General features: G+C 41.0%; 1 protein-coding gene across 1 annotated transcript in view; it reads left to right on the plus strand.

Annotated features, from left to right (window-relative positions):
- The first annotated feature begins 649 nt into the window (after positions 1 to 649).
- LOC311142855 (14-3-3 protein epsilon) overlaps positions 650 to 15290 on the plus strand; it is a 40758-nt gene continuing 26117 nt past the window's right edge. The window contains exon 1 of the mRNA XM_084178553.1: positions 650 to 880. Coding sequence (XP_084034679.1) covers positions 817 to 880 — 64 coding nt within the window. The 5' untranslated portion in view covers positions 650 to 816. The remainder of the gene's footprint in view (positions 881 to 15290) is intronic.

A 15290-nucleotide genomic window follows, 5' to 3' on the forward strand; every position in this document is an offset into this window, starting at 1 on the left:
ATTATGGATTCCAGCAATGATAAGGAGTTGTGTGCCTGTCTGGTCAAAGGTAGTGATGTTGCGTTTGATACCGGAGCTCGGAGGCATGCGTCGAAATCGCTAAGCAGTTTACTTCAAAGCGGTGTGCCGATGCCTGTATCACTTTATCAGAAGCACGTGATGAATGAAGTTCGATGCTTCGTTTTGTCAAACAACCACCTGATTGGTTTGGTATTGGTTTTGGTAGAAGAAAATAAGGCTACTCTGCGCACTCGCTACAGCGTGTGGGATGTAATCTATAATAATTTGGCTTCTCTAAATTATTTTCACCAGCAGGTGCCACTAGTGTACACTGTGTTGATCAAAGCCTCACTTAATGAACCTATTTTCAACACAATTTGCTGGAAAGACGCAACGCTTCAGGAAGCTTCGTTTCCCCATCACTAGTCAAAGGTGTAAACCAGAGCCAAATACAAAATTGTGAATGACTGGTGTGTGAACTATGCACACTACTGTCATGCTGAATGGATTATATTATAACAAAATCTTTTTAATAGCAGTCTGTGTTTGCCATTATCTTTCAATAGATTTCTGGATGACACAGACATCATAAAGATATGTAAATTGAGGCAAAAAAGGTGGGGAGGGGTGGCGTCATGGATTGCATTGGTTTCCCGGATGGAGTTACGACGCCATCTTTACACCAGTGCTGCTGCCACCGGTAGCTAGAGAGTGGGAACGCTGCCGTTGCTCCTCTAGGAACCGCCGACTAAGACAGACACCCACGTTCGAGCCTCTCTCCCTCGGCACATCATCGACAGCCCGACCCCGAACACCATGGCAGATCGAGAGCATTTAGTATACCAGGCCAAACTCGCCGAACAAGCCGAGAGATATGATGGTAAGGGCTGAGATATACCGTCAATGCGGAGTATGCCTCAGTCTCATTCGCTTGTCCCCTCTTCCCCCCACCCTCCCTCTAGCGGGGGACTTCGAGGAGGGTGAGGTGGTTTGAAGATGGTTAGTGAGAGATCGTAGTAGAGACAAAATGGCGGAGAAGAGTGTTTCCCAATTAGTCATTTAACGTTTAGAGAAGTGGTTTGACTGAATAATGTTAGATAGCAATAACGTTGAACATGTGTATGACTGGGTTTTAGGGAATTCATCGTTAGCATGTGTGATTCAGTATATGCTATAGTTAGTTACTTTCTTGAAATCCGTTGGTTATTTCTGCTGGTAGTGCCGAAGCCGTTGTTGTTGGTCCTCAATGGATATACAACTAGCTAACTAGTTAGCTAACGTTGACTAACTATTCGAGGTATATAATATTGCTAACTAGTAAGCTATAGCCTGCCAGCTAACGTTAGCTGAAAGCTGTGGTACAATGGCGGCTAGTCTGTTTTATAAATTGCAATAAAGGTAACGTTAGCTAACTATAACTTTAGCTACCATAGTGATGAGTTACCGCGAGCTAATCGTTTGTTCACTAGCTAACTAAAATAATTGGCTTATTTATGATTAAATAGTTATTTTGACAGTATACTAGAAATATAAATAACTACTGCTTAGTAATCTTGTTAGTTAGCTGGTCTGGATGCTAGCTAACTTTCTAGCAAGTGTGTGTACACCCATTTGCGACGACAGAGCTTTGTGGGTTGGGTTTCGGGTTTTCTGCAACACATGTAGCTAGCTTGTACTGTAAATTGGGTAACTATTTGCTATTCGTTTTCTATTATAGACGCCAGTTAGCTAACTGTTGCCTTGACTAATATTAGCTACCTACCAGTGCCGTTTCGTTATTTAGATAGCTAACGTCAGAGCTATTTTGGCTAGCAAGCGAACATTACAAACGCAACAAGCTAACAGTTTTGTATAATGTTTTATCTAGCTAGATAGCGAGAGCTATCTTAATAGCTTAACCGTGGAAAGAACGCAGTCCCTGGCTAACCGAGTGGGTGTGGTTGGTAATGTTAGCGCATTAATACTAGCGCATTACATTATCCCAAGTCAGGCAGTGCAACATGTTTCAGCTAGCCAGTCAGTACCTTCGCTAACGAGCTGTTATGTCTCATTGTCGTTTAATTTTTATAAGTAGTGGAAGTTGGATAACACGTACTAACTAGCTAACATAGACAAAGATGGTTACAATGTTACAGGTTTTGACATGGCACGCTTGGGTTAGTTACTTGGCTTCTGGCTTACAATGGTGTCCCAATCAATGAACTGTTGTACTAATCATTCATTATACTTTAGTGGGGTTTAAATGCTTCTACAATAGAGGAACACTGTTGTAATGCTATAGTCAAATATAGGTGTAGCTATAGTTAAGATTGCTGTAATATGGATCTCTTCCATGCAGGGGCTCCCAACCTTTGTTCCGCAGGGCACGTTTTTCACATTTGAAAAATGTCACGCCCACGCCGCCCCCTTTATTATTGTTTTTAGAGTTCCTCTATATTAGGAACATTGTTGTTTTGAAGCGCATTTCCTGCAATTCTATATAGTTTAAAAATACTCATGACATCTTTTAGGTAGGCTATATAATCATAATAATGGATAAGGACAATAAAGTCTAGACCCAATTTCCCCAAATGTTATTCTGCTACCAAATGTTTTATGATAATTTATATGAACCCTCAATTTAATTAAACATTGTATTTTACAGAAAGTGATTAGATCAATTGATAGCGACAGTCACACAACAAGTCTAATTTCTTTGACTCCTCGACTTTAGAAGGTCGTAGCTCAGCTTCTGAATGTCGGAGACAAACCAAAGATATTCCCATGTGCATCAGTCACGTTTTTCTCTGGCATTTTACTGCTTGTTTCTCGCCTAAAGCATTGCAGATTTGTGTCGTTTTAGATCGGTATAAACAGTCAAGGTCCCGCACCCTACAAAGATACTCAGAAAGCTGAATTCTTAATTTTGAGGAAAAAACATGAATGTAAGCACCACATAAAATGTAGGAGCACCATAAAGACAATATTTTTTAATTGGAAAAACTGTTACTGTAGGGAAAGGAGGACAAACTGCACTGATTCCAACAACAAAATTCCCTAGGCTCAGAAGACTGAGCTGCCTCATGCTAGCCAGCTGGAAAACAACATAGGACACATTTTCAAGGTATTGGCAAAGACAGTACAGTATGAAGATAGGCTAAAACTGCTTCTCCAATAGAAATCCCCGATCACACTTGTTGGCGATATCATGGCGACGTTGGCTAGCTAAGCTCAAGCGTAGAAACACGTCATCGGGTCTAACGGTCGTCTCGCACCGAACTGCGCATGTGCAGGCCCTCAAATCAGGCACTCCGTCAATATACATTTGTTGTTGCCGAAAATGGGAACATGGCAGTTTGTCACTTTCATGAGATTGGAGTAATAAAGTGTTCAACTACTTTATACATTGGCTCAAATCTAGGTTGTTGCTTTAGACTTTGTGAAAATGAAGAACTAAGGAAGAATTTGAACTTCTCTCATTGACTTCTACAACCCCGGCCTGGTCTGTTTCACAAGCGTTCCCGGAAGTCTTGCGATGTTGTACCTCTGGGTTTGGTAACTCTGTGGTATTGGTATTTAGCTATGTTTTCATTGATTGTAGGGCTGTAGCCACTGAATTCTGGTAGTTGTCACTTGAAAGGAAAAACATCAATCACAAAATCAGTCAAGTGAAATAAATTCATTAGGCCCTAATCTATGGATTTCACATGACTGGGAATACAGATATGCATCTGTTGATCACAGATACCGTAAAGAAAAAAGGTGGGGGCGTTGATCAGAAAAACAGTATCTGCTGTGACCACCATTTGCCTCATGCAGCGCGACGCATCTCCTTCGCATAGAGTTGATCAGGCTGTTGATTGTGAAATGTTGTCCCACTCCTCTTCAATGGCTATGCGAAGTTGCTGGATATTTTGTTACGTTACAGCCTTATTCTAAAATTGATTATATAGTTTTTTCCCCTTTTCAATCTACACACAATACCCCATAATGACGAAGCAAAAACTGGTTTTTGGAAATGTTATCAAAAGTTTATTTATTTTTTATACAATCACATTTACATAAGTATTCAGACCCTTTACTCGGTACTCAGCATCGAGTCTTCCTGGGTATGACGCTACAAGCTTGGCACACCTGTATTTGGGAGGTCTCCCATTCTTCTCTGCAGATCCTCTTAAGCTCTGTCAAGTTGGATGGGAGCGTCGCTGCACAGCTATTTTCAGGTCTCTCCAGGGAAGTTCGATTGGGTTCAAGTCCGGGTCTGGCTGGACCACTCAAGGACTTTCAGAGACTTGTCCCGAAGCCATCTTCCTGCGTTGACTTGGCTGTGTGCTTAGGGTTGTTGTCCTGTTGGAAGGTGAACCTTCACCCCAGTCTGAGGTCCTGAGCAGGTTTTCATCAAGGATCTCTCTTTACTTTGCTCCGTTCATCTTTCCCTCAATCCTGACTAGTTTCTCAGTCCCTGCCGCTGAAAAACATCCCCACAGCATGGTGCTTCCACCACCATGCTTCACCGTAGGGGTGGTATTGGCCAAGTGATGAGCGGTGCCTGGTTTCCTCCAGACGTGACGCTTGGCATTCAGGCCAAAGAGTTCAATCTTGGTTTCATCAGACCAGAGAATCTTGTTTCTCATGGTCGGGAGTCCTTTAGGTGGCTTTTGGCAAACTCCAAGCGGGTTGTCTTGTGCCTTTTACTGAGGAGTGGCTTCTGCCTGGCCACTCTACCATAAAGGCCTGATTGGTGGAGTGCTGCAGAGATGGTTGTCCTTCTGGAAGTTTCTCCCATCTCCACAGAGGAACTCTGGAGCTCTGTCAGAGTGACCATCAGATTCTTGGTCACCTCCCTGACCAAGGCCCTTCTCCCCACAATTGCTCAGTTTGGCCGGGTGGCCAGCTATAGGAAAAGTCTTGGTGGTTCCAAACTTTTTCCATTTAAGAATGATGGAGGCTGCTGTGTTCTTGGGGACCTTCAATGCTGCAGACATTTTTTGGTACCCTTCCCCAGATCTGTGCCTTGACACAATCCTGTCTCGGAGCTCTACGGACAATTCCTTCGACCTCATGGCTTGGTTTTTGCTCTGACATGCAGTCAACTGTGGGACCTTATATAGACCGTTGTGTGCCTTTCCAAATCATGTCCAATCAATTGAATTTACTACAGGTGGACTCTAATCAAGTTGTAGAAACATCTCAAGGATGATAAATGGAAACAGAATGCACCTGAACTCAATTTCGAGTCTCATAGCAAAGGGTCTGAATACTCATGTAAATAAGGTATTTCTGTTTTGTAAAATTTCTAAAACCTGTTTTCACTTTGTCATTATGGGGTATTGTGTGTAGATTGCAGAGATTTTTTTTGGGATCCATTTTAGAATAAGGCTGTAACGTAACAAAGTGGAAAAATCTAGGGGTCTGAACAGTTTCCGAATGCACTGTATACAAAGGCATACCATTAGTTGCTGTAGTAGTACCTGATTTCAGGTTTTCTAGATTTTGAATATCAAAGATTCAGCAGCGCTACACATGGGCCAGGCAGTCTCTGGTCTCTTTTGCTCTGCTCTGAAACAGGATACTGTTCTCTACCAGCTCTAGCCACTGTTGAGAGAGGAGACACCCCCCCACCCCCCACCCCTCCTGTCGTTAGGCCTCCTGAAAGGGGACAATCCCTTGGAGGGGCTGGGCCACTCAGAGCCAAACTGCCCCCCCCCCCCGCAGGCCATTCCCCCTGTAGCCCCCTTTGGCACAGAGGAATGTGCAAGGCGGATAGTGCAGCAGCTGGGGTCGATCCAGACTATAGAGAGAGGAGGGGGGTTGGAGGAGCTGGTGGTATGTGCCTATGCAGCCCCCCTGACCTAAGGGCCGAGGGGTGGGAGGAGACGAGGCACCAGTGCGCCACTCTCTTACGTAACCCTTCTCTCTCGCCAGCTCAGGCGAGTCATCCAGCCCCAATGTGTGTGCAAATGGATCAGACAGGGGCTGTCTGCTTAGTGGGGATCTTTGCAGAGACTGCTCTCTTACCTTTTCCTCCCTCCCCTCCTTGCTGCCTCCTCTTTGAGGAAGTGCACTTATACACTGCCCCCAGCCACAGCAGGAGGCTGGGTTCAGCGGTCCTGGCCACTCAACAGACCTGAACGAATTCCAATGTGGTGTTGTAATGGTGGTGGTAACCCCCCTGCCCCCAACCCACCTCTGTCATGCGTGTTCTCTTTTTCCCCCAGAGACTGAGTAGTATTAATCTTTCCTTGCTTAATGGGGTTTAGAGGGAACAGTTAACAGAATGTTTTTTTTTTTATAGACACACCAAGTGTTCTTGCGGTGCGCATTTAAAATGTTAATTTGATTATGTCGAGTCGTGATAATCAGGGCTGCAGACTAGCTGAGCACTAATTAGACTTGATGCTTCCACACATGTATGGAAGGCCAGCTGGTGTGAGTCCTGCTCATTCAAACTACCTGAGCACCATGGTCCCCCACATAGACATGACATTTCTACAATCGAGTGCCTTCACAAAGTATTCACACCCCTTGACTTTTCCACATTTTGTTGTGTTACAGCCTGAATTTAAACTGAATTACATTTCAATTTTTTGTCACTGGTACCCCATAATGTAAAAGTGGAATTATGTTTTACAACATTTTTAGCTGAAATGTCTTGTCAAGTATTCAAGCCCTTTCTTATGGCAAGCCTAAAGTTCTGGAGTAAACATTTTCAAAACAAGTTGCATGGACTCACTCTGTTTGCAACAATAGTGTTTAGCATGATTTTGAAATATGACTACCTCATCTCTGTTCCCCCCCCCCCCCCCCCCCCCCCCCCAAAGTCAGTACTTTGTAGAGCCACCTTTTGCAGCAATTACAGCTGCAAGTCTCTATAAGCTTGGCACATCTAGCCACTGGGATTTTTTCCCATTCTTCAATGCAAAACTGCTCCAGCTCCTTCAAGTTGAATGGGTTCCGCTGGTGTACAGCAATCTTCAAGTCATACCACAGATTCTCAATTGGATTGAGGTCTGGGCTTTGACTAGGCCATTCCAAGACATTTAAATGTTTCCCCTTAAACCACTCAAGTGTTGCTTTAGCAGTATGCTTAGGGTTATTGTCCTGCTGGAAGGTGAAACTCTGTCCCAGTCTCAAATCTCAGGAAGACTGAAACAGGTTTCCCTCAAGAATTTCCCTGTAGACAATTGGCTTCCGGTAGACAAGATGGCGTATTGAATACACAGCGGTAAAAATCACCTCAAGATAAAACATAATATTCAATATCAGTAAGTTAGACTAAATATTAGCACTTCATATATTCGAGGGTAATAACATTCAATCTGGATAATAACACAAAACAAATTATAAGGCTAGAGAAATGTATCGACAAATATTACAACAACACTCAACACCCAAACATGACGGAAGATAAACGAGGAGAATCAATCTCCAAGAGAACGCGACTCGTTGACTGATACAGATAATTATGCTTTTCACCACTGGGACTGGTAAGTGTGGAAAGCGACCTGTTGAAGTTGATAAATGACAAACTGGGCATACTAGAGTTGGTCAGTAATGATGTAAAGGAGTTGAAGGTAAGTCTTGAAATGATTGACGGAAACGCTGCGATAATGGAGAAGGATACAAAAAAACTGAGACAGTCGCTAAGATAGAAACGGACGTTAAGGAACTTAAAAAGGAGAACAACTTTCTGAGAGAAGCCTTACTAGACATGCAAACTAGATCGATGAGAGAAAATGTAGTACTTACGGGTAAAAAGGAAAAAGAGGGAGAGGTAACTGAGACTATTGTGAAGGACTTCTTGCTAACAGTGCTTCAAATCCCACTCGAGGCTGTTGATAAAATCCAACTCGAACGTGTACACCGTTTCGGACAAAGAGGACAGAGATATGAGCGTCCAATCGTTGCCAAATTTGCTTTTTTGAAGGATAAAGTAATGGTTAAAAGCCTAGGTAAAAGACTTGCTGGCACCAAAATAGGAATGAATGATCAGTTCCCGAGGGAGATTGCAGAACGGTGCAAAGTTCTGTACCCAATCTTCAAGGAAAATAGATTAAAAGGGAAGCGTGTTGCTCTCGTTGTCGATAAACTGTATATTGACAACCAAATGTACCGCGACACAGACTACTCCATGGCTATTCTGAAAGTTCTAATAGAGGAGTCGAATAATGGAGCACCCAATACTAGCCATGGTAGGGATTGTAATAATAAAGAACATTTTAGAGTATGTTTAGTATTTTATAAAAGGATAAAACGGTATTATAAGAAAAAATAACAAGCAAAATAATACATCTTCAAATACAACTAATTAGTACTCAATCAACATAGTGGAGATAAAAACATAGTGAACAGAAGACATAGTGGTCCTCTGTAGCTCAATTGGTAGAGCATGGCGCTTGTAACGCCAGGGTAGTGGGTTCGATCCCCGGGACCACCCATACGTAAAAATGTATGCACACATGGCTGTAAGTCGCTTTGGATAAAAGCGTCTGCTAAATGGCATATTATTATTATAGAAGGCACAGTATGTGGGTATGTGTGGATGGAAGGTGTGGTGTGCGTTTTTGTGTTTGAAGAAGTGTGGCGTTAAGTGAGTGAGAAAGGAAATGGTTGCTTATCCCAGAACCAACGTGTGTCTGTGAGCAGGGGTTGTGAGAGAGAGCTTTCAATTTTGTGCAGATGAGGGATATACATTTTAAAATATAGTATACATCTAATCTATTTTTTTATTGTCCTATCATGATGGAACGATCCCCAACCCTATATCCTAGACACCCACCTGAGTGACCCATACACCAAAGAGAAGTCCCCATCTGTTTTATGGACCTGCTGTGAGTTGCCTATATGCAGCCTAAACAGAAAAATAAATGCGGTCAGAGACCTACTTGAGCAGCACTGCCCCCTCAAGATTCTGGGCCTGCCTGGCAGGGTTGGTCCTACAAAGCCAGAGCCCCCTGATGGGAGAGCGTAATATACAAGGAAATTCTCAAAGCTGCTAATGAGAACCTTGACGACCTTGTACCTAGCCGGTGGGGATTCCGGTGGGTTACCCCCACCCAGGTAGTGGCAATACTGGCTGCAGTAACCCATGGGGAGGGGGTCACACTCGGACAATCAGAGAGGGGGAATATTATTGTGGCACAAAATAATCAAAGATCTGACTGCACGGAGATGCTTGGGAAAAATGGTTACAACGGGGTACCAGAGTGTTTGTGTTTCAGGTGAAGAGGGTGGATCTGATCTCCATCACCTAGGACTTGACATAGATAAAATTGATTAATCAAATCTCACATTGTTGTCCATTTTTGCTCAATCTTGCATGCTTTCTCAAACAGCTGTAACTGTATATGCGTTCGTAAATCAGGTCCTTTCTTGAGTTGGGCTCTGGGATGTAACAACCGTTGGGCATCTGATCTTATGGTTGATTGTGGAGGAAAGGGGTTGAGTGTGTTAGAGTATGTGCGTGTATGTTTATCCCATATCTGTTGCAAGGGGGTAAGGATGTTAGGGAGAATATAGGATGAACCACAATAATTGTTTGCTAAAATAATAATTGCTTGATATATATGAGGTGAGAGCATTGGAAATGCTTTTGGTGGTTGACCTGCTTCTGTTTTGTGGGTGGCACTGTGTGCTGTTTTCGATGGATGGGTCCTGGCCTCCCGGGGGCCTAGGGATTCGGGGGAACGGGGGTGGTATGCTGATCACTGGGATGACGGCCCAACTTGGGATGGGGAGGGGCTTTAGTGGGGGAATTAGTGGAGAACAATTGGAGGGTTACTTAGTAGCAATGCAAATATCATGGTACAGCTACAGTGGGGAGAACAAGTATTTGATACACTGCCGATTTTGCAGGTTTTCCTACTTACAAAGCATGTAGAGGTCTGTCATTTTTATCATAGGTAGTACACTTCAACTGTGAGAGACGGAATCTAAAACAAAAATCCAGAAAATCACATTGTATGATTTTTAAGTAATGCATTTGCATTTTATTGCTCAAAAGGGGTGATGATATTAATTAACAGTAATTTCGATCCAAATGTGCAAATTGTCCAAACAGATACGCAAGGTAGATGGATTATTTTAAATATGTTATTGGACCATAAACAGATATGGCTCATTAACCTTTACGGACCAAATAATGATGATCCACACTTTGACAATATATATACAGTGGGGGAAAAAAGTATTTAGTCAGCCACAAATTGTGCAAGTTCTCCGACTTAAAAAGATGAGAGAGGCCTGTAATTTTCATCATATGTACACGTCAACTATGACAGACAAATTGAAGGGAAAAAATCCAGAAAATCACATTGCAGGATTTTTAATGAATTTATTTGCAAATTATGGTGGAAAATAAGTATTTGGTCACCTACAAACAAGCAAGATTTCTGGCTCTCACAGACCTGTAACTTCTTCTTTAAGAGGCTCCTCTGTCCTCCACTCGTTACCTGTGTATTAATGGCACCTGTTTGAACTTGTTATCAGTATAAAAGACACATGTCCATAACCTCAAACAGTCACACTCCAAACTCCACTATGGCCAAGACCAAAGAGCTGTCAAAGGACACCAGAAACAAAATTGTAGACCTGCACCAGGCTGGGAAGACTGAATCTGCAATAGGTAAGCAGCTTGGTTTGAAGAAATCAGCTGTGGGAGCAATTATTAGGAAATGGAAGACATACAAGACCACTGATAATCTCCCTCGATCTGGGGCTCCACGCAAGATCTCACCCCGTGGGGTCAAAATGATCACAAGAACGGTGAGCAAAAATCCCAGAACCACACGGGGGGACCTAGTGAATGACCTGCAGAGAGCTGGGACCAAAGTAACAAAGCCTATCATCAGTAACACACTACGCCGCCAGGGACTCAAATCCTGCAGTGCAAGACGTGTCCCCCTGCTTAAGCCAGTACATGTCCAGGCCCGTCTGAAGTTTGCTAGAGTGCATTTGGATGATCCAGAAGAGGATTGGGAGAATGTCATATGGTCAGATGAAACCAAAATAGAACTTTTTGGTAAAAACTCAACTCGTCGTGTTTGGAGGACAAAGAATGCATCATTCTTTGGGGCTGTTTTTCTGCAAAGGGACCAGGACGACTGATCCGTGTAAAGGAAAGAATGAATGGGGCCATGTATCGTGAGATTTTGAGTGAAAACCTCCTTCCATCAGCAAGGGCATTGAAGATGAAACGTGGCTGGGTCTTTCAGCATGACAATGATCCCAAACACACCGCCCGGGCAACGAAGGAGTGGCTTCGTAAGAAGCATTTCAAGGTCCTGGAGAGGCCTAGCCAGTCTCCAGATCTCAACCCCATAGAAAATCTTTGGAGGGAGTTGAAAGTCCGTGTTGCCCAGCGACAGCCCCAAAACATCACTGCTCTAGAGGAGATCTGCATGGAGGAATGGGCCAAAAAAAAAATTCTTCTCATTTTGTCTGTCATAGTTGACGTGTACCTATGATGAAAATTACAGGCCTCTCTCATCTTTTTAAGTGGGAGAACTTGCACAATTGGTGGCTGACTAAATACTTTTTTCCCCACTGTAATAAATTATCAACTCTGCAAGCATTTCAAGAATATTATTATGGTGGGAGATTATAATACCGTTTTAAAGGAAATCACACTACAAACAATCACCCTCATGCTCTTAAGGAAATCGTGAATGTCATGGATACATTAGAACTAGTAGATATATGGAGGCTTAAATATCCTGATCTAGTGAGATATACATGGCGGAGACTCAATCAAGCTAGTCGTCTTGACTTCTTTCTTATGTCATTCTCGTTGGCACCAAAAGTTTAAAAAGTGTTAATAGGGGACAGAATGCGGTCGGACCATCATATAATTCCACGTGGGCGAGGATATTGGAATGTAATCAAAGCCTATTGGATGATAACTTGTTTTTAACTAGGACAGAGGAATTTATAACTGTTTTTGGCCGACATAACATAGGTACAGCAAATCCCCTTATTGTATGGGACACCTTTAAATGTGCCTTTAGAGGCCATGCAATTTAGGTCAAAAGAGTTGTCACGAGAATTTCTATCTCTAATTAATCAAACGTAATGCTTTGAATAATTCCCAGAGGGTGTAAGGCTCTGGTTTAATCATGAATTAAACGAAGGTCCGCCACCAACAAGAATGATCTGTATGTTTTAATCATGGAGAGCTCTGGCGCCAAAAAACATACATACAGCTTTTATATCCCTTGACACACAAAGGCACTTTGCTCCGCCCACCTTTAAACAGTTTCTTAGTCCCCTTCACCCTGGAATGCTTTCTCAGCAGTTTCTAACTCCTCCCCCTCTGTTAGTGGGTTGACACTACATTATAACTCTCAACACCGTTCACACATTTATACTGTATTTGCGGTGAAATCCTTTAGTCATTATTCTTAAAATACAAATTAATCTATCAAGAGTCCACAATAACAAAGGAAATAGAAGGTCTAACAGAACAGATAGATAGCAATAAAAACTGTAACATAGAGGCTCAGAATAAATTAGAGGAAAAACAAAAAGAAATGGAGAAACTTATTCAAGAAAGATCAAGTGTAATATATTATAAAAATAATGCAAACTGGATGGAATATGGGGGAAAATGCACCAAATTATTTTTTTATCTTCAACATAGGAATGCTACCAAAAATAATTTATTGAAACTGGTTACAAATGACGGAGTCACCCATGATTCACCAAATTATATTTTGAAGGAGGAAACAAAGTACTTTAAGCATATGTTTTTGTTTCAGTCGCCTCCATCTCCTCTAACTGAAGCAAATTGTAGAGATTTTTTTCTATTGATAATGTAAAATTAACAGCCATACAGAAAGACTCATGTGAAGGTGAAATTACAGAGGAGGAACTTCTGGATGCAATTAAAGACTAAGTCCGGGAAAACTCCAGGGCTGGATGGCATACCAGTTGAGGTATATCAAACCTTTTTTTGATGTACTCAGGACCGTTATTAGCACGTTTTAACCACTCCTATAAAAATGGTAGCCTATCTGATATTCAACAAGAAGGTCTGATTTCACTATTACTGAAACAGGACCCAGGTGATAAATATAAAGATCCAGTCCATTTAAAAAATTGGAGGCCCCTTACACTTCAGTGTTGTGATGCAAAAATTCTAGCAAAATGTATAGCGCATAGAATTAAAAAGGTATTATCAGACATTATTAATTATAATCAGACAGGTTTTTTTACATGGGCGATACATTGGAGAATAATATAAGGCAAGTACTTGAAACAATAGAACACTATGAAGAATCTGGGAAACCAGGCCTACTATTCATAGTAGACTTCAAAAAGGCATTTGATAAAGTACGACTGGGGTTTATATATAAATGCCTGGAGCATTTCAATTTTTGACTATCTCTTATAAATTGTTTTAAAATCATGTATAGTAACCCTAGGTGTAAAATAGTAAATAATGGCTACTTCTCAGAAAGTTTTAAATTGTCAAGAGGAGTGAAACAAGGTTGTCCACTATTGGCATATCTATTTATTATTGCCATCGAGATGTTAGCTATTAAAATCAGATCCAACAATAATATCAAGGGATTAGAAATCCAGGCCTTAAAAACAAAGGTGTCATTGTATGCTGATGATTCATGTTTTCTTTTAAATCCACAACTTGAATCCCTCCACAGCCTCATACAGGATCTAGATACATTTTCTAACCTCTCTGGATTACAACCAAATTATGATAAATGTACTATATTACGTATTGGATCACTAAAAAATAAAAAATGTACATTACCATGTAGTTTACCAATAAAATGGTCTGATGGTGATATGGATATACTCGGAGTACAAATCCCAAATGAAATAAATGATCTCACTCCAATAAAGTTTAATAGAAAGTTAGCAAAAATAGAAAAGATCTTACTACCATGGAAAGGAAAATACCTGTCAATTTGTGGAAAAATCACCCCGATTAACGCTGTAGTATTATCCCAGTTTACCTATTTGCTTATGGTCTTTCCTACGTCTAGCGAACAGTTTTTATTTTATTATATGAGAAAAAAATATTCAATTTTATTTGGAACGGCAAGCCAGACAAAATTAAACAGGCCTATTTATATAATGAATATGATTTCGGAGGACAGAAATTATTAAATATTAAAGCATTAGATCTATCACTAAAAGCTTCAGTCATACAAAAGTTATACTTAAATCCGAACTGGTTCTCTAGCAAATTATTAAGATTCTCACCCAATGTTCAAGAATGGCCTTTTCCCCTTTATTCAGATTACAACCTCTCACTTTCAGTTATTTGAAAAGGAAATAATCTCCCAAATATCACTATTTCAAAAACAAGCCATACAAAGTTGGTTGCAATTTCAATTTAATCCTCCAGAAACGACCGAACAAATAATGCAACAAATATTGTGGTTAAACTCAAATATACTGATAGATAAAAAACCTTTTTTTTTTGACAAAATGTTTAAAAAAGGTATAATCTTCGTAAATGATATTATCGGTAGGACTGGTGGAGTTATGTCGCACATGCAGCTAACAAAAACATATGGAAATGTCTGCTATACCCAAAATTACAACCAAATAATTGCAGCATTACCGCAAAAGTGGAAAAGGAAAGTGGAAGGGGGAAAAGTAAGGAACTTGTCTGTCGGCCTTGCATTAAAGAATATAATTGGTTAAAGAAAATGGTGATAAATAAAAAAGTATACCAGTTTCATTTAAGGACCAAAGGATTAACAGCCGTCCCATATAGATTGCAAAATAGTTGGGAAGAGATTTTTGACCTACCGATTCCATGGCATAGTGTTTATGAATTGATACGCAAAACAAGGCCGGATTCAAAACTTAGAATTTTTCAATTTAAATTATTATATAAGATTCTTGCTACCAATAGAATGTTATTTATATGGGGGATATAATCTTCCCAGCTCTGCAGATTTTCCTGCGACGAGACAGAATCATTAGATCATTTGTTTTGGTACTGTCCATTTGTAGCTTGTTTTTGGACACAGGTCCAGGAATGGCTGAAGGATTGCAATATTTACCTGGAGCTAACCCTGCAGATCGCACTACTGGGTGATCTGAAAAGTCATAGTCAATCGATCAATAATATAATAATACTTTTAGCAAAAATGTTTATTTTCAATTTACGATCTGTAGAAACAATGAGAATAGAAAGGTTCAGAACTTTTGTAAAACATCACAGTACAGTTGAAAAATATATGGCAAATAGAAATCCAATATGGATGGTGTTAAGAAATAGATGGGAGGTGTTGAATGGTGCTGAAGGATGGGACTAATAACAACAAGATAACTAATGT

Source organism: Coregonus lavaretus (genome assembly GCF_964263955.1).
Source record: "Coregonus lavaretus genome assembly, chromosome: 15".
Taxonomy (NCBI): domain Eukaryota; kingdom Metazoa; phylum Chordata; class Actinopteri; order Salmoniformes; family Salmonidae; genus Coregonus; species Coregonus lavaretus.